We start from the raw sequence: 19,414 nt of genomic DNA, 5'->3' as shown, positions 1-19,414 counted from the left end.
AAATGTATATAGTTACGCATATATGTATGTATGTATGTGCATAAGTAGATATATATGCATTTAAAAAAACTTATATATGTATGTATGTATACATACACTTGTAAATATATATATACATTCATATGTACATAAAAGTGGTGCTAAATGAGTATATATTTATTTAAGTACATAAGCATGTACCTATGTATGTATTCATATAGCAGATGCTGTGAGCTAAAGAACAACAAAAATTAAAAACCTACGCATTCCTTTTAATCAGCTGCGATTCCTTACTTGGGATAGGTTAGTGTAATGTACACATCCGAGCGCAATACTGTCCGAGTAAATATGTATACATTTTCCGTTGCAGCAATGGAAACAAATATGATCGCAGACATATGTATGTGCGCACATACAATATATCTAAGACCCTCTGGCTCCTAAGCATAAGGGCCGCCATGAAGACATTTTTTCTCTCTACTATACTTATTCGGTTTTTTAATATTCTTATGAACCTAATTTTTTCTCTACTATACTTGTTCGGTTTTTTAAGAATCTTATGTACCTAAATTTTTTGTTAGTCTAGTTTTTTCTCAATTCTTATTTTCCTACAAGTAAAACAATTTCTTTTTTTTGCAATTTTCGAACTTTTGAAGCCAACTGACTTTATTCAATTAAATAAAAATACAATTCGATTTCGCCGTCCCATCGAAAGTTTGAGCATTCATTTTGTGAAAATTTAATTTTCATCGACCTCAGCTTCTTGCTCTTCTTCGAATTCGGCATCTTCGTCAGCAGTGGCTTCTTGATACTGTTGGTATTCGGAGACCAAATCGTTCATGTTACTTTCAGCCTCAGTGAATTCCATCTCGTCCATGCCTTCGCCTGTGTACCAATGCAAGAAAGCTTTCCTACGGAACATAGCAGTGAACTGTTCCGAAATACGTTTGAACAATTCCTGAATAGCTGTCGAGTTACCAATAAATGTAGCCGACATTTTCAAACCTCTTGGTGGAATATCGCAAACGGCAGTCTTAACATTATTGGGGATCCATTCGACGAAGTATGAGCTGTTCTTGTTTTGGATATTCAGCATTTGTTCGTCAACTTCCTTCATAGACATACGTCCACGGAAGATAGCAGCAACAGTGAGATAACGTCCGTGTCGTGGATCGCAGGCAGCCATCATGTTCTTGGCATCGAACATTTGTTGTGTAAGTTCTGGCACGGTGAGAGCACGGTACTGTTGAGATCCTCGTGATGTCAAAGGAGCAAAACCAGGCATGAAGAAATGTAATCGAGGGAAAGGAACCATATTCACTGCTAGTTTGCGTAAGTCAGCGTTCAGTTGACCAGGGAATCGAAGGCAGGTGGTTACACCGGACATTGTCAATGAGACCAAATGGTTCAAATCGCCATATGTTGGGGTGGTCAATTTCAGTGTGCGGAAGCAAATATCATACAAAGCTTCGTTATCGATACAATAGGTTTCATCTGTATTTTCAACCAATTGATGCACGGAGAGGGTCGCGTTGTAAGGTTCAACAACTGTGTCTGATACTTTAGGTGAGGGTACAACTGAGTATGTGTTCATTATTCTGTCGGGGTATTCTTCACGGATTTTGGAGATGAGTAAGGTTCCCATACCAGAACCAGTGCCACCACCCAAGGAATGTGTCAGTTGGAATCCTTGTAGGCAGTCGCAGGATTCAGCCTCTTTGCGGACAACATCGAGCACAGAGTCGACCAATTCAGCACCTTCTGTGTAATGGCCCTTCGCCCAATTGTTACCGGCACCAGATTGTCCGAAGACAAAGTTATCTGGACGGAAAATTTGTCCGAAAGGTCCTGAGCGCACTGAATCCATAGTGCCAGGTTCCAAATCAACAAGGACTGCGCGTGGCACATACTTTCCACCCGACGCCTCATTATAATATACGTTGATGCGTTCTAATTGCAAATCACTATCACCATGATAGGCACCAGTAGCATCAATTCCATGTTCGTCCGAGATGATCTCCCAGAACTAAAATTAAATTAAAAAAAGGAAATATATTATGTTAATTAGTATATTTGTAGAAAAAATAATATAATTTTTTAATTATAGCTTCAAATGTATAGTATACTAAACTTTCTCATCTTGATTTGACATACATGTATGTATGTACATATATATTACTCGCTGCTACGTTTGCATGTATAAGATTATTGATTTGTGTAAATATATGCATGTACGTTTGGTATATATGTACGTGCATAATACACAAATTATTTCACTATTACCATTTATCGCTTACTTTTATACATATAGCAGTAGAACTTGTTTACCCACAACCATGTTTAGCATTTTTTAAGTGATGAAGTCATCGCGAATCATAAGCCAAGGCGATACGTGGGCAAAAATCTTCAGACTACTGTTGTTCACATTTATGTACACCAATGCGTACCGTACATATGTGCCCACCTAGGTATATGTGGTATATATACTGGCATAGTTTCATATAAGGTATAAATTGATTGCGGCAAAACACTTACGTCACCAAATCTTAACTTAAAGTATGAACACTAAAACTATTTTCAAGCTTACGTCATTTTGAAGACAAATTTCAAGGTGTGGGAGGTTAAATAGTTTCCAACATAAAAAAAAATTATGTGGGTGTTCTAATTAATCAATTTGACTCGCCTTTTGTTTGTTAAACGACAGCTGTTACTTCAGTCATATCGTACAAGGAAAATAAACAACCAACTTTTTTAATTATCTCTTAAATACAAACTTAATTGGAAAAGTATTTACATCAAAGAAAACCTAATTTCTCCAACTAGTTTTTCTCTATTGAGTACATAAAATTTTATGTGATTCATACCGGCGAAAATTGTATATACACATTTATACCTATACAAGTATACTATGTACATATACACGCATAAAAGCTAACGCGAACTCTTCGTTCTAACCTCTCTAACCACTTATGTATATACAAAACTTGCACAAAATGTCGACGTCACTTTAATGACCACGAACTCATTCGGTGAAACGAACTAGCTTCAAATTATGTGAATATCGCCTTTTCATTACTACTTCCAAGATTTTCTAAAGGAATTCGAGCTGTGAAACTTTCATGTCATATCTCATATATCGAAATGTGCTGGTAGTTTCGCAAAACGCCGGATATAAATATGTATGTACATAACATAAGCGACAGCTTGTGGTAGATACAATGCGGCATCCGTATTCAGCAAAATTTCCTCTGCAAAACTGTACATTGTGGTCAACAAATGAACACCTGGCCGGTTTGTTTTAGATCTACATTAAAATCTCTTGACAATCCTTTTTCATATCATATATAAAGATGTATCTACACCGAAATTGTCCAATTAGTTGTATGTGACCCGGAAAATATTGATTTCTCTACTTATATAGTATTTATATACATATACTTGTGCACTACTACGTGTAATCAATCGATTTTATTCAAATTTATTACAATTGTTTAATTTAGTTGCTTTTAACTTAATGTTGATTATTTACACTTATTTATTAACTTACCTTAGCTCCAATCTGGTTACCGCACTGACCAGCTTGAATGTGAACGATTTCTCTCATTTTGTACAATAAAATTTAATACACTTTCAACTTAAATACAAATATAACTTTCGCAAATTCCCAACGTTGCTGTTTGAACAACTGATTACTGCAAGCTATGGTTACTTTCTAAAAACAGCTAGCGCTTCAACCGCCCTTTTTACCTAGTAGACAACGCCCAATACGTCTTGTATTGGCCGACGCTACCGCACAGAGTTGCCAAAATCTTCTTTTCATAAATATTAAATCAGCGACAAAATGTTAAATAATGTGCGTAATATTTATAGCGCACTTTTTCCACTTCTTCACGGATGTATTTTAATTAAATAAATATGCGAGCTGGTTTGATATAACACTTCACATTCCAATTAGTTTTAGTTTTCCGCGAAACCTATTAAATTAAATAATATTTAACACAATAATTAGTTGATATTCATCAACTAACTTTTATCATATTCATAATATAATGGTGAAGGTCTAAATTTTAATGAAAATTGCAAGGTGTGAATTTCCCCTAATAAAGTCATTTTTGGATTTTGTACATAATTCTACTTGTATGATTAATCAAACAATTATATAAATAATTAAATCCGATTATGTTTAGTTTCTTATTGGTATTGGCAGCACTGAAAGTTTGTTATTTTCAAATTTAGCACGTTGCACACTGACTAAAATATTTATATAATTAAACATTATTTTAAGTTATTAAAAATTATTAGTATGGTTTTTATATATGTACACATCTATATATTAGTATTCCCAATTAGAAATATTTAAACGATTATCGCTTTTAAGTGCTGCCAAATTAATCAATAAAAAAAGAACCCAGCGAACACAAATTTTTATATGATCATTGAAAAATTAACGGTTCAGCATTATCTGAAGCATTACAAAATGTTTATATTAAAAAAAATATATAGCTACGCCTTGTAAAACCTTACTTTTGTGATCATAAATATCATATATCCCACAAAGAATTTAATTAAAAATATTCTTTTTTGTAATTATTTAACAAAGTATTTATTTTCAAATTCACATAGTGAATTAAAAACATCAGCTATGTTCATTAGCTTTTTCTAGTTATTTCTGGTGGAACGTAATTGTCATCAACTACCTTTGGCTTCTTTTTCTTTCCAAACCATCTTTTGGGATAACTTTTATTCTTCTTAAATATCTCTAAATCGATTAATTCTTCGTTTTCAAAATACCAAAGCTTTTGTCTGTTTTGATTTATATCAGCTAGTATCTGTTCAATATTCTCTTTTCGTTCACTAGGCGGTGTAATATTAATTTGTTTGCTCTTTTCTAGAGTATCTTGTTCTTTCCATATCTCGTATTTCGCTTTTTGTTGTTCAATGAGTTTGATTTCATCTTTTTTACCAGCTTCTAAAAATACCGACAACAAAGCATCTATATTTTTGGTATCAACAGCTTCTTCCAAACGAAGATTTATGCCATTTGTTAAGTTATCATCAACACCTTCCTTATTCTTTAGCAATGACTGGCAGAGTTCTAATGTTTGTTTGCAGAAGACGATTTCCTTGTTATTTATAAGTGAAGTTGCTAAATCATTTCTATTATCCAATAAAGCACCTAATAATTTTAGGTTTTCCGTAAGTTCGTTTGGGTATAATTCTGATATTCTACAAAGCGCTTTCCCGATTTCTTCTGCTTGCTGATTCGTACTTTCGTTTCGAATGAACTTTACACGTATTTTTTTCTAAAATGATTTAACAGTTGCAAATTAATTTCATTGCATTGATGGTATTTATTATACACTACTTACCTCATCCGATTTTTTCCCAGATTTCTTTTCCTTAACAACTGGTGGAATAATTTGGTCAATATTTAATTTCAAGAATTCAAAAATAGATTTCAAAATTAAGCCAGTAACTAATTTATTGTCTAAGGAATCCTGTTTAAATATTTCCAAGCTGACCTCGGTAGCACCAATAAAATTATTCTCTTGCAAAAGCTGATTTAAAATGTAGCAACCTATGAAGTTGTCAATGAATATGCCGCTTTGCAGACGATTCTTTATTATGGGTAGTAATTCATCTACGTTCTCGTGATCAAGGAAATTCCTGAATATTGCATAATTTGTAGCGTCGAACTGTGCTGCTTTATCAGGTGCTGAACGTAATTTTAACAAAGACTCACTGAATCCGTTGTCCCTATTATCATGTGCAATGCCATTCACTATGTCAACCAATATGACACCTTGCGCCGGATAGCCTTTCGTCCGAACATTGTTGCTTTCTAATGCATGCACGTTAAAGTCAACTAACGTATTTTTGTATTCATGGGATAAATAATTTCTGCAGATTTGAAAACCGAAATTAAATTGCGTTCGAGGTATTTTTAACCTAAACATTTTGTATTACAGGAATAGTAATGTCTGATTATACAATAAGAAATGAAAAGCAATACAGAGTGTGTCAGAGAGTACGTGTTTAATTTTGGAAACATTTAACCTTTAAATAAGCCAATGGTGTTATTCTGTATCGTTACATTTATTTATCGCAGTTATCATTAATAAATGTTTAAAACTATCAATTATATTTATAATTTAATATTATTCTTTTTAAATGATATTTTATGGAACTAAGGAAATGAAAGACATTAATGTAAGGATATCTGATTTGGTGACTATGGTAATAAGTGTTTTTTACGCTTTTCTATAAATAAAATAAACAACCTGATTAGGATATTCTTGTTTATCAACAACAAATTCATTTTTTTTTTTTTGTTTTTATTTGTTTACATATATTCCAAATACATAATTGCAGCAACTGAAAAAATATACAATATTTCCTGTTATTTCCTTAGATATTTTTTGTTTACGAGAACCATTTCATCTAAATATTTTTATTTAGGAATATCTCATTATTTATAAATAATAACATATAATTTTATAAACAATAAAACCACAGAAGGATCGTACTTGACTAAACATGAATTGACCTTTAATTACTAACTAGCGGCTTACTTACAGAGTGTGCTAAGTTACAAGTTACAGTCAGGTGAAAGATACTTTCTCATACAACAACAATAGAGCATGGTTCAACTGCCACAAAGTTTCTCCAATCTAGATTTGACTTGGGTAATACACTTTTAGTTTAGTACGTCATAATCGAAGTTTAGGAGTGAAAACAAATTGTGTCAGCAATAAATAGGTTTTTTAGTGAATTATATTTAATTCTTGCAAATGATTTCGGGAAAAACGAAAACAGTTAACGAAGTGAGTATTCATTGGGATTTTACAACGAAAAAAAATCTGCAATTGCTAACTGCATTCTCAAGTAGATAGCTTTGCTGTAAATTTCTAGCATTGTTTCTAATATACAGTTTAGGTCTATTAATATGCGTTAGTGTGCATGGAAATGAAATACATATGTATGCGTGTTCTTTATTGTATGTGTGCTTACAAAAACAAAGCGAATTGTGTTTATATATAGAATTTACTGCTATTTTGAGAAAGTTAATTCAGTTTTACCCATTGATATTATCAATGAAGTTTTTAAAGCTTTTAATTTAATGCTATGTTGAAACTGATCAAATTACTATGCATCTACATACATATTTATTAAATGCAGATCGAACCAAAACGACCAAGATTTTTACCTGTCACCACATTAACAGATGTCCAGGCTGTTCGCTGTGCCGAATTCCATCCGAATGGAAAATTATATGTTGTCGGTTCAAATTCGAAAACATTTCGAATTTGCAAATATCCGCAATTGTCTGAATTAAAGTGAGTATTTATTTTGGATTTACAATTTTCAAACTACAAATTCAAAAAAAATGCAACCTCTCATTTCAGAAAATTTCATGAAGTTCAACAACCTACTGTATTATTTAAACGCACAAAACATCATAAAGGCTCAATTTATTGCACAGCATGGTCGGCGGATGGCATATTAATAGCGACAGGTTCAAATGACAAGACCGTTAAGCTTATGCATTTCAATAACGATGAAACACAACTAGAAGGGCGTGAAATCGACTTAACTATGCATGATGGCACCGTTAGGGATCTATGTTTCGTGGAAGATACCGTAAATAAATCGCGACTGCTTATAAGTGGTGGAGCTGGCGATTGCAAAATTTATGTTACCGATTGTGCGACCGCGACACCCTATCAGACGCTCGGTGGTCACAGTGGACATATTCTATCATTATACAATTGGGGTGGTGTTATGTTTGTTTCGGGATCGCAGGTATTTGCTTAACACACAGCTATTATATAAGTGGACATGTTTAATTCGAAAATACCATTAGCTTTCACACATACACTGGTGTCCAAAACAAAAGTATTGTTTTACTTAAATTTAGGACACTAAGATATTAAAAACTGTTGTTAAATCAGATGTTTCAATTTTTAGGATAAAACAATTCGGTTTTGGGACTTGCGTTCTAACGAATGTGTTAATACAGTTGCTCCAATGACACTGCAAGGGTCAACATTTGGTTCACCTGTCGCTTCAGTATGTGTTGACCCTTCTGGTCGTTTATTGGTCTCTGGACATGAGGATAGCGCATGTGTGCTTTTTGACATACGAGGAAACCGGCCCATACAATGTTTCCAGCCACATACCGCAGATATAAGGTGGGTTATAAGAGTGTATCAGACGTCGGAGTACATAACAACTGTTAATCAATTACTTCCTTTTGTTATAGATCTATACGTTTTTCACCATCGGCCTATTATTTGCTCACATGTGGATATGACAACAATATTGTCCTTACCGATTTGCAAGGCGATTTAACCCTGCCCCTACCATCTGTGTTAGTCGCGCAACACAGCGACAAAGCTATATCAGCACGTTGGCATCCGACTGATTTCTCCTTCCTTTCGACATCAGCTGATAAGACATCAACACTATGGGCATTGCCGCCGTTTTGAAAATTTTGTTTAACCTAGTGCCTTCCCTCCCTCTCATCTTTAATATTTCCCCAGTGATCTTTACCCACATAAAATACTCAATAATTTTTAACCATTCTAATATCTACGAATTATTGTTTTATAGTATTTATAATTCAAATAAACCGTGTACTTAAATAGATATACGTATGTAGAGACATACATATATAAACATGTAATGTTTCGAATAATCCAACTATAATCTTGCCACAAAATTATATGATTTTGACTAAAACTAATTTATTGATTTGTTTGCTGTTGTTTAGGCACACTTATTTGCAAATATCAGTTTGCCAATTTTGAGTTATATTTTAATAAAAAAAAAATTGAACTGGTAACTTTTACGGAATGTTGCAATATATACTTATCTTGTTGTTGGTTTGCTTTTACAGAGTAAAAAATAAACAAATTTGTTTTAAAAAATATTATATTTCCCAACTAATGACAACATGGGCATTATTTACTTTTTACTGTTAAGAATAATACCGTCATATTTCTGTTGGAACCATTTCATGGCATCCTCTTTTGTGAGACGGTGTGGGAAACCAACTGTGCCGGACTTGCGTTTTCTGTGTGCAACATTGTAACCTGGAACACAAAAAGAAAACAATTATTTATAACCTGTATTGAAATTACAGTTCTAAATATATGTTATGAGTTATCCTTTAACTATTTACAATTACAAAAACTGCAACACAATTTGCAATATAAACAAAACTATCCGACTATGGAAAATTTACCCATTTGGTATTTAGTTTAATGTACAAACTATACCGTGCAACTAAACTATTATTTATCAGCCACATTAAGCATAGATCACATTATTTATTTATGCACATTACTGAGTGCCAGAGGCGAGAAGACCAACAGACACCTAATTAAGTGCAACACAAATACACACTCGACCATTTTACTCACCTGGACGGCCCAATACGACGTAGAAGTCCAAACCATAAATACCAATAGAGGGATCGTATTTGATACCCAAATCGATATGTTCTTGAATACCAAATCCAAAGTTACCGGTGGCAGAGAAGTTATCGCGTCTCAACTCGTATTCACGCACTTTCAAGCCGCGTTCCAAAATTTCTTCAGCTTTAGCACCGCGAACTGTGCAGTGTACGGCGATCTTTTCATTACGACGAATGCCAAAAGAACGCACGGTATATCTGGCTTTGGAGAAGACTGGTTGTTGTCCTGTTAATTGTTCCAACACCTAATAAAGAAACGAAAATTGATTTGTTAAAATTACTATATTTTCAAACGCAAGTTAAAAATTTACCTTGGCAGCACGAGTAAGTCTGTCACCAGATTCACCAACGCAGATGTTTAAGCAGAGTTTCCTGATGTGGAGATCCCGCATAGGGTTTTTTGCGGGGTCGCGTTTGATTTTCTTAACATCCTTCAATCCAGAATTGTACATGTAAAAGAAACTTCATTTAAATTTGTGATTCATAAGTATATTTCAGAAATATGAATTCAAACAATATAAAGCACTAAATAGGTGGGAAAATCACAAGTTTTACATGTCGAAAATGTATTTAAAATATTGATGAACACGGATAATATGTAGCAGAAAAATTTCCAAACACCTACCGCCATGGTAGTAGAAGAAAAAAGAAAGATGGAGATGAAGTATCTGTCAGAAGCAGAATTACAGTTCAGTGGACGTCATTTCCTTCGGTCGTTAAAGCAGTGTAAACATTTTATGCTACCAAGTGAAATTTATACAAATATACTTGTACACAACAATCGCCCTGTGCTGTTTTGAAACTTTGCGGTATATGTTTAAAAAACAGATTAATCCAGCTATATGGCAGCATTAGATTTAATCAATCTGTTTGGTAACAAATGTATTGAGTTAAAGCATAAAAGTTGTAATTTTACTTATAAAAAGTTTTATTATTCCTTAATATTGTGTCGCACAGTGTTTGAGTGACAATATTAATAAACAATTCATATAATGCGGCATTTAGTCTGGAAACTCTATATAAGCTGGTGAAATCGAAGAAGAAATCCGACGTTCATATATATGTAAGATTGACAACACCTTACTTATGGTAGAACTGCAAAAAATCATAATGTACAAGTGTTTTTATGAAGAATTGTGATTAAAAAGTTATGAATATTCGTCACTACATGCTTGTGAACACAGAAGCGCATATTAAAAATATAAATTCAGTTTTAAATATATGTAGGCGTGAATTGCAAGCACCATCGTTGCCTTTTCCACACACAATTCGACATGTACATATGTGGAATGGGTGCAAGCACCTTAAATTTTGTTTTTGTATCTAGTTTATGGAATTAGGGTTATGCTTTGCTATGTTGAAATTTCGTGTGAAGTATGCATAAATGCCAAATTCATCGGCATAAATTAAAAGTGTTCACATTCATTTCAATATCTTGTTTCTGGTGGGTGTTATTGGATACTATCGTTGTGAATGTAGAAGATATACCTCTATAGTTATGTTGTCGAGAATTCAACTAAAAGCAAATGCTTCATTGTGATTCGTCAATAGAACTTTATTAGAAAGTAAAAATATATACATATACTGACAATAAAAGAAAGTGATTATTTTAAAATGCTCCATTTTACTTTGCCAAATAGATTGATAAAAGGAAAGCCGGCATGTTTACAATATTCCAGTACTGCTATTCGCAGTGCCAGGAGTCTTCTATGACCTATAAGTCTTTGGGGGTTTTAAAAAGTCTGCACATTTTTATTTAGTTAAAAAAAGTTTAATTATTAGTTATGTCAATAAATAATATACTATAAATACGTTTACAATTTGTAGTGTTACATATACCATATAGCAAATTACATTTTTTAATATTTTAGAATGGACACATATTGTATTAGATTGCTTTGAAAACATCAAACGAGGAGGGAAATCTAACTACTATATACTCTAATGTCGAAATTACAAGCTACTCTAGGTTTTGGGACTCAACTAGCGCCAATCCCAAAAAATGAAGGTAAATAAATAAATAAATTTCCCTCATTATTAGCTTTAATTTTTTACTATTTTCATTTATTTAGGACAAATTGATGAATGTGTTTTGCATTTACACATGCCTAACAAGGGTATGCGGCCAATTAATGTTAACGAGGCAAATGACACTGTGCTTCATGTTATTGAGCGTGCTGTACGTAGCTTGGTACCGGGACATATGCCGAATCCACATTTCTATGCACTACGTCTGAATAATGTAGTAACTAAAGAAATATTATGGATGACGAGATCAACAGGCATGAATCAGGTTATGAAATATATTTGGTACCCGATCTGCCCCAATTTCGAATGTTCAAACTATGATAATACAAATGTCAAAAGTAGCAACAGAAGTTCGGTCAATAGTGTTTGGCGGGCTGAGCTGCGGATACGTTACATTCCAAATAGTTTGGCGGAGTTTTATGAGCAAGACAAAACCAGCTGTTTATATTATTTTGATCAGGTAAGATTGATAAAAAGATTTTAAGTAATTTCCAGAATTAAATTCGATCTAATTTTTCATATAGGCTAAACAGGATTATGTTTTGTCTGATCCAACAATCGATGTCGAAACGGCGATACAGTTGTGCTGCTTAGGTATCCGACATTATCTTAAGAATACGGTAATCAAAGCGCCAGATAAAAAACACCATATTGATTATGTCGAGAAGGAAATCGGGTTAAATTCTTTTCTTCCAAAATCTGTGATAAGTTCAGTAAAGCCAAAGAACTTGAAAAAGTTAATTCAAGCTGGATATAAGAAGGTGTATAATTTGACGGATATTGAATACATAACCAAGTAAGTTTTACATATACTTTACATTAATTTTTTTTTATTTACATCCTGAACAGGATACAATTTTTAAATCGGACCACTATGCCATACGGTCGCAATCTAGTTTTTATTTATATAAGTTAATTTTCCAATAATATTATTCGAGCAATTTTAATTGTAAATTTCTGATTCTTTTATAATGTTGTTGTTTCTAGTATTACAATAATAAAATTTTTATAAGTTTAAGCATACAGCCTTATCACTAATGCAAATTTTTGCAGGTTTTTCGATCTTCTCCAAACATGTAAAATTAATGGAAATGAAAAATTTTCAGTAACATTAAGTTCAGCATGGAATATATCCGGCTTCTTGTTCATCGGTTCACAAATTGGTATGCCTGACAACTATCATTTCCACTATATAAATATTTATATGTTGATTTTTCAGGCATTTCCTATCAAACACATCCCCAAGCAGACCTGACAAGTGTCGCAACCTTCAAAGACATTATTAAAATTGTAACACTCGCTATACCCAGGGATAGTGTAAATAACCAATCTAAAAAGCAAATTGCTAACACTGCCTCTACAGATGATAAATATAATCCTTGTAAATGCTGGGAGGTCAAAACTCAATTGCGAATAACGACAAGGAGCAATGATGAAGACTTAGTAATCACCTGTGATGGCATAAATGTAAGTTGTATGTTTTAATTAAAAGAAATATTAAAATTTCCTAATTTTATTTTTAAATTTTCTTTCAGACGGCAGAAAGCATTGCTGATCTTATTGATGGATATTGTTGTTTAATTCAGGGCAGTGGTTATGTTTCCAAATGGGAGCGTAACGATGTAAATACTTTAAATAGTATAAATAATGGCTTGAATGCATCAGCCGCAGGTTCAAAGGGCAATCAAAATAATGGCTTAGATAAGGAAAAGCAAAATGAGGAGGATCAAACTGATGGTGGAGGTGCAACAATTCAAACCAGCACAAAACCAAAGCCTACCTTAACCGAAGATTACGCTGAAATCGGTTTAATCGATGATGAGGGCGACTATTCTACGCCTACTGGTTAGTTATTGGTTTATATATGTTTTCAATACTTCGGCTGATGTATTATTTTCTTATAACACGGAAATTTAGCTCGAAATTATGAATTAGAAAGATCTCAAATAAATCTGAATGAAAAAATAGGCGTGGGCCAATTCGGTGATGTTCATATAGGCACATATTTTCCGAAGGCTAAGAAAAATACCAAATCGAATGCATTAAATACTATGGAAATGAAATCTTCGGTAATTCAAGTTGCAGTGAAAACGTGCAAAGCAAGTGATGACCCTCAAAAAATGGAGCAATTTTTAGAAGAAGCATGTATGTTAGACATTATTATAGTAATAAGCTTAAATAAAACTCAACAAACCTGTATCTTCCAGATATTATGCAAAAATTCGATCATCCTCATATAATTCGTTTAATTGGTATATGCAGTGAGTCGCCAATTTGGATTGTTATGGAGTTAGCACGTCACGGGGAACTTAGGGCGTATTTAAAAGCCAACAGTAAGAAGTATGTATGATTTCCAACATAACCAAAAAATTATACAAGACAATATAAAAAAAAAATATTTTTTTTATAAAATACATATTTTGATAATAATGCAACAAAATCGCTCGGAACATATTGTTGTACATGCAAATTAACAATTTTATTCAAACATATTTTTGAAGATTTTTTTTCAATATCTTTTTGATTTTATTTGTTAATTTTTCATATTAATGTGGTAAATTTAAATTATAGCAATAATTTTGTAATTTTTGAAATTTCTAAGCTGTTTATTTATTTCTTGCCTTTCTTTGTTTTCGCTGCTTTTGCCTTGGCTTTCTTTTCTTTCTCCGCCTTCTTTTTCTGTTTCTGTTCCTCTGAAAGCATACAATTTTATATACCAAAGTTATAACATGCCTTGACAAAAATTATACTGTCACGTTATTACTTTCAAAACGCAAAGGCAAAACAAAAAGCTTACTCCTCAATTCTTATTGTATAAAAGTTACAATAAACGCAAATACCTACCTTTTATTATGGCTTGCATTTCTCTATATTCCTTAAGACTCATTGGCAAAGGCGCACATCTGAAACCTGCTGGGAAATCTTTTTCCAATTTAATGAAACGATTGCCAACAGCATATAACAATGGCAAACATGCGTCTTCTTTTAAACGCGATTTTAACCAATTCTCGAAATATAAATCCGCCAATAAAATGTGTTCTTTTTTTGCGCCTTCAAGATCCCGCCAATAATTGATTATGGTCGGAGGCGGTAGTTCCTTTTGTTTCCATTTTTTATTCGGCCAACGGCAATAACGATCCCAACCGTCGCTGAGCTCAATGTAAAAATAGACATCACCGTCGGGAAAACAGCGCATGATTTATTTGTTTTTACTTTATCTTTCTCTGTTTCCTTTGTAATTTTAGACTTAAGCGTGGTACGCTGCTCCTCTACTGCTACCAGTTGTCGACAGCCCTAAGCTATTTGGAATCCAAGAAGTTCGTACATAGAGATATTGCGGCACGAAATGTGTTAGTCAGTTCGCCAACTTGTATAAAGGTAAAATTTAGCTTTTGTTCATGAATTCAGATATGTTAAGCGAAAATAAAATAAAAATAATTTCTGTTTGTTTATTATTAATTTTCCTTTTTTAATGTGAATTGAATTAATTTTGTTACCTATTAATCATAGCTTGCTGATTTCGGTCTATCGCGTTGGGTGTCGGATCAGTCGTACTATCATTCGAGCATGTGTATATTGCCCATTAAGTGGATGGCGCCCGAGTCCATCAATTTTCGAAGATTCACCAATGCTAGTGATGTTTGGATGTTTGGTATTTTTGACAAAAAATTGAAAATATGTAGCAATTAAATATACATACTATTTGGTTGGTTGTCTTTTTTAGGCGTTTGCGCATGGGAAATACTGATGTTGGGAGTAAAGCCGTTTCAAGGTATCAAAAACAGTGACGTTATAACGAAATTGGAAAACGGTGAACGCTTGCCGCTGCCAAAAGATTGTCCGCCACGCTTGTACTCACTCATGTCACAATGTTGGGCTCATGAGCCATCCAAACGACCCACGTTTCAGCGTATCAAAGAAACTCTTTAGTAAGTTTCATTACTTAAACATACTTTTGTATCTATGCCAATAACAGTTAGTCATGTTAAAACACAAATTTAACCAATTCGTGTTCAGTGGCTCTCATTTTTTTGGCGTATACATTTTACTGTTCTAATATTAACATTTTGTTCGCAGTGAAATTTTAGTGGATGAGAAAATAAGCGATTCGGAAACAATGAGGCGTGAGAACAGACGTGTGGCGGCCATGTCATGGAGTGGTTGCGAAGGCGAAGTACCACCAGTTAAACCGACTAGGACACCTTTCGAAGGAGGTAATCATTTTTATTATACTATTTTTCAGAGTATTCGACTAACGGTGACCGTGTACAAAAAAAAAAAAAATTTATTGTATATTTGTATACATTTAAAATCTAACTAATCGCTGTCTTGTTTCACGTACACAGATTCCGCCTTGCAGTCATCCATAGTGAGCGAAAAGAATCCATTAAGCCCACAAACCTACATAATAGCACAAAATCCAGAAGTCTTGGCCAGATTAATGATGGAAAACGAGAATCGTAGCATTAATCCAGCAGCTTATACAACACCAGCATCGGTATTTAATACATTAGCTGTAGAAATTGATGAAACCAAAACAACAAAAGTCCCAAATAGTTCAGATGTTCCACTGAAAATGACCAAATTACCAGCATCTGAATTGTTTAAATTGGATCCCATAGCGGATGAGCAAAATGTTTCGACATTAACACGTTTAGGTGGCACACAAAAACAAACTGCTTCGCTTAAGTCCACAACAATTACCAATGAAACACAACCCCTGTCTTTGCCCTTACATTGTAGTTGTCTAGATAAAGCCAAGCATTCCACGAATTGCATCTATCTAAATGCTGGTAACGCTGTAGATCCTAGCACTACGGTGTACTTGAAAAACTCACGCGCAGAAGTTCAAAATAATTTTTGCACAATTCCAACTAATTTGCCCTGTCAGAAACCGCAAATGCAAAATAATTTTGTTTTATATAATCCACAAGCAAATATTTATGATTTCCAACGTATGCCAGTGGATCCCAAAATTACTAAATCCGACTTATTGCGTAGATGCAATCCACATTCTTATGGCAGTTTAGAGCGTAATCATGATACATACATAATTGGTGCGGTCAAACCGATGCCATCCAAAGGTGGTAGTTTGGAGCGCAATCAATCGATTTCTATTTCCAATAACTTCATGCGTGATTGGGTACATCGTAGTAGTAGTTTAGAAAGAGCAACAACATTAGACGCATATGCCGGCAATCAAACAACAAAAACAAATTTATCAAATAGCTTAGAACGTAATATTTCTTATCGTACATATCGCAATCAAATGAAAAGCTCAATGGAAGCGGAACCATTACAAGAAGAAATTTACGATTTCGGTGGTAGTAATGTAAAATCGTGTGCTACCAGCTCCCTAAACCGTAATCGCACAGCCGACATAATTCCACGTATGCAATCTCAACGTGACTTAACTGGTAATTGCAAATCTCAAGCCATTGCCGAGCCGTTCGATCCAAAAGTTTCACCTAACTCAACATATACGCCAATGGCACCAGGTGGGAAATCTTTTACAACTAGCTATGGCATAGGAAAGGACTTTAATATGCATACCATGCAACAATACCCCTATCCAATTAATGAAAATTGCGAGTTAGAAGCTTCCAATTATACAGATAACATACATTTAGTGCAGCAAAGCGCAAAATCGGCAGGTACAAGTCAGGATGGCGTGCATATTGCTGAGTGTCCACTTGGCGCACAGGTTTGAGCTTGCCCTACTAAATGCAATTTGTTACAGTTTGGTTTTAAATTTTCTTTTTTTTATCATTTCAAAGTATTTTTAATGGTTTCATTTGCGTTTTCAGTTTTCTAGTCTGGAAGTAACACGTAGTAAATACATACATATTTATTTTCAACATTCGCACCCTTACTTTGAAGCAGTTGGTTTTTTGTTGTATTTTTTTATAAAATCATAAGTATGCGTTATCACGATTTTATAATGCTTAGCATTACAGTTGTTTTTTTTTATAAAATGTTTAGCAATACAAAAAAAAGTATTGAAATGTGCCATTTTCGTTTTAAGGCAATTTGGTTTTTACTTAAAATTCGTATATATTGTAGAAATAAGCAAAATTATAATTTTTTGGTCTTGGAATTCATGTATTGTTATATACATATACACACATATACATACATATATTATGAATTTTTCGATTTTTTTTTTATATTTTTGAAAATAACAATTTTTAAAATTTTTAATATTACCGTTTATACACAACTTGATGTGCGAAAATCCTGACTAAGAAATTATTTATATATTTAATTTTTTTATTTTATAATTTCCCAACTTTTAGAAGAAGCGTCTGAGCCTTGCAACATCAAATTCGGATATAAATGCCATGGGCTATTTCAATTCCCATCATGGACCATCAAGTTTACCCGAGTGTTCACCAAGTATTAGTAATTCCTTAGGAGCTTCACGCCCGCACACCCCCGACTGCAAACTTGACACCTTAAAGAATAGTACATCCTCAATAGAGAACTCGTCAAGTAGTAATTGTATTGACACCCCAAGTGATTTAAGGCCAAATAATGATGTAGCAACTGCCAAACAAACCGTTACTAGTAGTGGCAATAAGCCAACACTGGCGATTGATCGTAGTAATGACGAAGTGTATAGTGCCACTAAAAATGTGGTTAAGGCGATAATGACACTTTCGCAAGATGTAGAAAAATCGAATGCCAATAACTATTTGTATTTAGTACGAAATGTTGGAATTGAATTGCGTGCCTTGCTGGCATCCGTGGATCGACTGTCCAGGGTATTTCCCACGCAAGCGCTTAGGTAAGCTTACATCAACATCTTTGAATAATTATGCCTTTCTAAAGGAAATCTAATTAATTTTAGAGAGGTTGAAATGGCACACAAAGTGTTGTCAAAGGATATGCAGGATTTGGTGGCAACAATGCGTTTAGCACAGCAGTACAGTGACACAACGCTCGATAGTGAATACAGACGGTAATACAGAGCTTGTTCTTGACGCTTTTTTTTGTAGTTTCTACATTGTTCAATTTACTATTTTTTTTTTGTTCTTTTAGAAATATGTTGTCATCCGCGCATGTCCTGGCTATGGATGCAAAGAACCTCTTTGATGTAGTGGATTCTATACGTAGACGACATGGTATATCCTCAACACCACCAGCACCATTACAGGAAAGGGCACGTTCCAATCCATTGTCCTCAACATCGAGTGATCCGTCAGCGTTCACGGTTAAGACTTCTAGTGGACATACCATAACGCCGAATGAGGAGACAGCTGTAACGCTAACCGAAGATGGTTACCAAGTAATGTCTAATAGTAAATATCAAAATTACAACAATTTAGTAACCGAAAAAGACAAAATTGATGAGGAATTGACGCAACAGCAATTACCAAATATTGGCAATTTACATGTGACAACCCATCTAAATAACGAAGGGGTTAGCAGACGAACTAACCTCGCATTTGAGCATATTATGCATAATACGAATGAACAATTACAAATTGTAGAACATACAGACAGTTCGGAATTCGATCATTTATATTCGAACACTAATATTGCTTCACAAAAAAGGTGCAACTAATTAATGTGTTAAAACGCTAGCCGAATAAATATTGATAGTCAAAACTAAAAAGTACTTTACATACTCGTACATAAATACATATTTATACATATATAAGATATGTGAAAAAAAAAAAATCAATTTATATACAATATTTATAATTTTTTAACAAAAAAAACTGTTATTATTTTTACTTAAACTGCTAGTTTCATTACGTGAATACAATTTAGAAAATGAGAAAGCATTGACTAATTTTTATTTAATATAAATTTAAGTATTCTTTGTTTCATCGAAGAAATTTTTTTTCAAATATTAACGATTTGTTTTAGGTCTGCATATTACCTAATTAATTATTATTAACAATTTGCTGTGACTACGAAATT

General features: G+C 33.5%; 6 protein-coding genes across 8 annotated transcripts; 2 read left to right on the top strand and 4 right to left on the bottom strand.

Annotated features, from left to right (window-relative positions):
* Positions 1 to 602: 602 nt before the first annotated feature.
* On the bottom strand, positions 603 to 3,775 carry LOC105226868 (tubulin beta-1 chain). Its single transcript, XM_011205983.3, has 2 exons — positions 3,527 to 3,775; positions 603 to 2,005 (listed from the first exon to the last, which is right to left on the bottom strand). Exons 1-2 carry the CDS (start codon positions 3,581 to 3,583, stop codon positions 719 to 721), a joined length of 1,344 nt encoding a protein of 447 aa, XP_011204285.1. The 5' UTR covers positions 3,584 to 3,775; the 3' UTR covers positions 603 to 718.
* A 778-nt stretch (positions 3,776 to 4,553) lies between these two features.
* LOC105226869 (uncharacterized) lies at positions 4,554 to 5,976 on the bottom strand. Its single transcript, XM_011205984.4, has 2 exons — positions 5,349 to 5,976; positions 4,554 to 5,282 (listed from the first exon to the last, which is right to left on the bottom strand). The coding sequence occupies exons 1-2, from the start codon at positions 5,934 to 5,936 to the stop codon at positions 4,629 to 4,631; spliced, it is 1,242 nt and encodes a 413-aa protein (XP_011204286.1). The 5' UTR covers positions 5,937 to 5,976; the 3' UTR covers positions 4,554 to 4,628.
* Positions 5,977 to 6,611: 635 nt separating this feature from the next.
* Positions 6,612 to 8,830, top strand: LOC105226872 (WD repeat-containing protein 47). Its single transcript, XM_011205986.4, has 5 exons — positions 6,612 to 6,803; positions 7,159 to 7,316; positions 7,386 to 7,782; positions 7,948 to 8,171; positions 8,243 to 8,830. Exons 1-5 carry the CDS (start codon positions 6,771 to 6,773, stop codon positions 8,466 to 8,468), a joined length of 1,038 nt encoding a protein of 345 aa, XP_011204288.2. The 5' UTR covers positions 6,612 to 6,770; the 3' UTR covers positions 8,469 to 8,830.
* Positions 8,831 to 8,895: 65 nt separating this feature from the next.
* LOC105226870 (60S ribosomal protein L11) lies at positions 8,896 to 10,105 on the bottom strand. The gene is made up of 4 exons (XM_011205985.4): positions 10,083 to 10,105; positions 9,769 to 9,888; positions 9,405 to 9,702; positions 8,896 to 9,074 (listed from the first exon to the last, which is right to left on the bottom strand). Exons 1-4 carry the CDS (start codon positions 10,086 to 10,088, stop codon positions 8,947 to 8,949), a joined length of 552 nt encoding a protein of 183 aa, XP_011204287.1. The 5' UTR covers positions 10,089 to 10,105; the 3' UTR covers positions 8,896 to 8,946.
* A 191-nt stretch (positions 10,106 to 10,296) lies between these two features.
* On the top strand, positions 10,297 to 19,229 carry LOC105226874 (focal adhesion kinase 1). Of its 3 annotated transcripts, none has more exons than XM_011205988.4 (17): positions 10,297 to 10,520; positions 11,329 to 11,465; positions 11,530 to 11,945; positions 12,010 to 12,281; positions 12,539 to 12,648; positions 12,705 to 12,952; positions 13,021 to 13,330; positions 13,403 to 13,630; positions 13,693 to 13,825; positions 14,731 to 14,863; positions 14,996 to 15,137; positions 15,210 to 15,414; positions 15,563 to 15,699; positions 15,832 to 17,189; positions 17,782 to 18,272; positions 18,336 to 18,446; positions 18,527 to 19,229. In XM_011205988.4, the coding sequence occupies exons 2-17, from the start codon at positions 11,402 to 11,404 to the stop codon at positions 19,050 to 19,052; spliced, it is 4,884 nt and encodes a 1,627-aa protein (XP_011204290.2). In that variant the 5' UTR covers positions 10,297 to 10,520; positions 11,329 to 11,401; the 3' UTR covers positions 19,053 to 19,229. The 3 variants fall into 3 exon arrangements, with proteins under 3 accessions (XP_011204290.2, XP_019846078.2, XP_019846077.2); XM_019990519.3 differs by having other exon boundaries at positions 10,300 to 10,520; positions 15,832 to 15,983; XM_019990518.3 differs by lacking the exon at positions 10,297 to 10,520 and adding an exon at positions 10,563 to 10,901.
* On the bottom strand, positions 14,021 to 14,737 carry LOC105226873 (uncharacterized). Its single transcript, XM_011205987.3, has 2 exons — positions 14,330 to 14,737; positions 14,021 to 14,178 (listed from the first exon to the last, which is right to left on the bottom strand). Exons 1-2 carry the CDS (start codon positions 14,679 to 14,681, stop codon positions 14,096 to 14,098), a joined length of 435 nt encoding a protein of 144 aa, XP_011204289.1. The 5' UTR covers positions 14,682 to 14,737; the 3' UTR covers positions 14,021 to 14,095.
* Positions 19,230 to 19,414: the final 185 nt, after the last annotated feature.

Source organism: Bactrocera dorsalis, unplaced genomic scaffold (genome assembly GCF_023373825.1).
Source record: "Bactrocera dorsalis isolate Fly_Bdor unplaced genomic scaffold, ASM2337382v1 BdCtg075, whole genome shotgun sequence".
Lineage (NCBI taxonomy): Eukaryota > Metazoa > Arthropoda > Insecta > Diptera > Tephritidae > Bactrocera > Bactrocera dorsalis.
The sequence above is the reverse complement of the archived record's forward strand: the minus strand, read 5'-3'. Positions and strand labels throughout refer to the sequence as shown.

Coding starts and splice junctions, on each gene's coding strand:
- LOC105226868 (XM_011205983.3), bottom strand. CDS start 3,583: ATGAGAGAAATCGTTCACATTCAAGCTGGTCAGTGCGGTAACCAGATT. Junction 2,006..3,526: donor GTAACCAGATTGGAGCTAAG/GTAAGTTAATAA, acceptor ATTTAATTTTAG/TTCTGGGAGATCATCTCGGA.
- LOC105226869 (XM_011205984.4), bottom strand. CDS start 5,936: ATGTTTAGGTTAAAAATACCTCGAACGCAATTTAATTTCGGTTTTCAA. Junction 5,283..5,348: donor CTGGGAAAAAATCGGATGAG/GTAAGTAGTGTA, acceptor AAATCATTTTAG/AAAAAAATACGTGTAAAGTT.
- LOC105226872 (XM_011205986.4), top strand. CDS start 6,771: ATGATTTCGGGAAAAACGAAAACAGTTAACGAA. Junction 6,804..7,158: donor AAACGAAAACAGTTAACGAA/GTGAGTATTCAT, acceptor TATTAAATGCAG/ATCGAACCAAAACGACCAAG. Junction 8,172..8,242: donor CCACATACCGCAGATATAAG/GTGGGTTATAAG, acceptor CTTTTGTTATAG/ATCTATACGTTTTTCACCAT.
- LOC105226870 (XM_011205985.4), bottom strand. Junction 9,703..9,768: donor GACTTACTCGTGCTGCCAAG/GTAAATTTTTAA, acceptor TTTCTTTATTAG/GTGTTGGAACAATTAACAGG. Junction 9,075..9,404: donor CGTCGTATTGGGCCGTCCAG/GTGAGTAAAATG, acceptor TTTGTGTTCCAG/GTTACAATGTTGCACACAGA.
- LOC105226874 (XM_011205988.4), top strand. CDS start 11,402: ATGTCGAAATTACAAGCTACTCTAGGTTTTGGGACTCAACTAGCGCCA. Junction 12,282..12,538: donor GATATTGAATACATAACCAA/GTAAGTTTTACA, acceptor AAATTTTTGCAG/GTTTTTCGATCTTCTCCAAA. Junction 14,864..14,995: donor GTTCGCCAACTTGTATAAAG/GTAAAATTTAGC, acceptor TATTAATCATAG/CTTGCTGATTTCGGTCTATC.
- LOC105226873 (XM_011205987.3), bottom strand. CDS start 14,681: ATGCGCTGTTTTCCCGACGGTGATGTCTATTTTTACATTGAGCTCAGC. Junction 14,179..14,329: donor AATGCAAGCCATAATAAAAG/GTAGGTATTTGC, acceptor GTATGCTTTCAG/AGGAACAGAAACAGAAAAAG.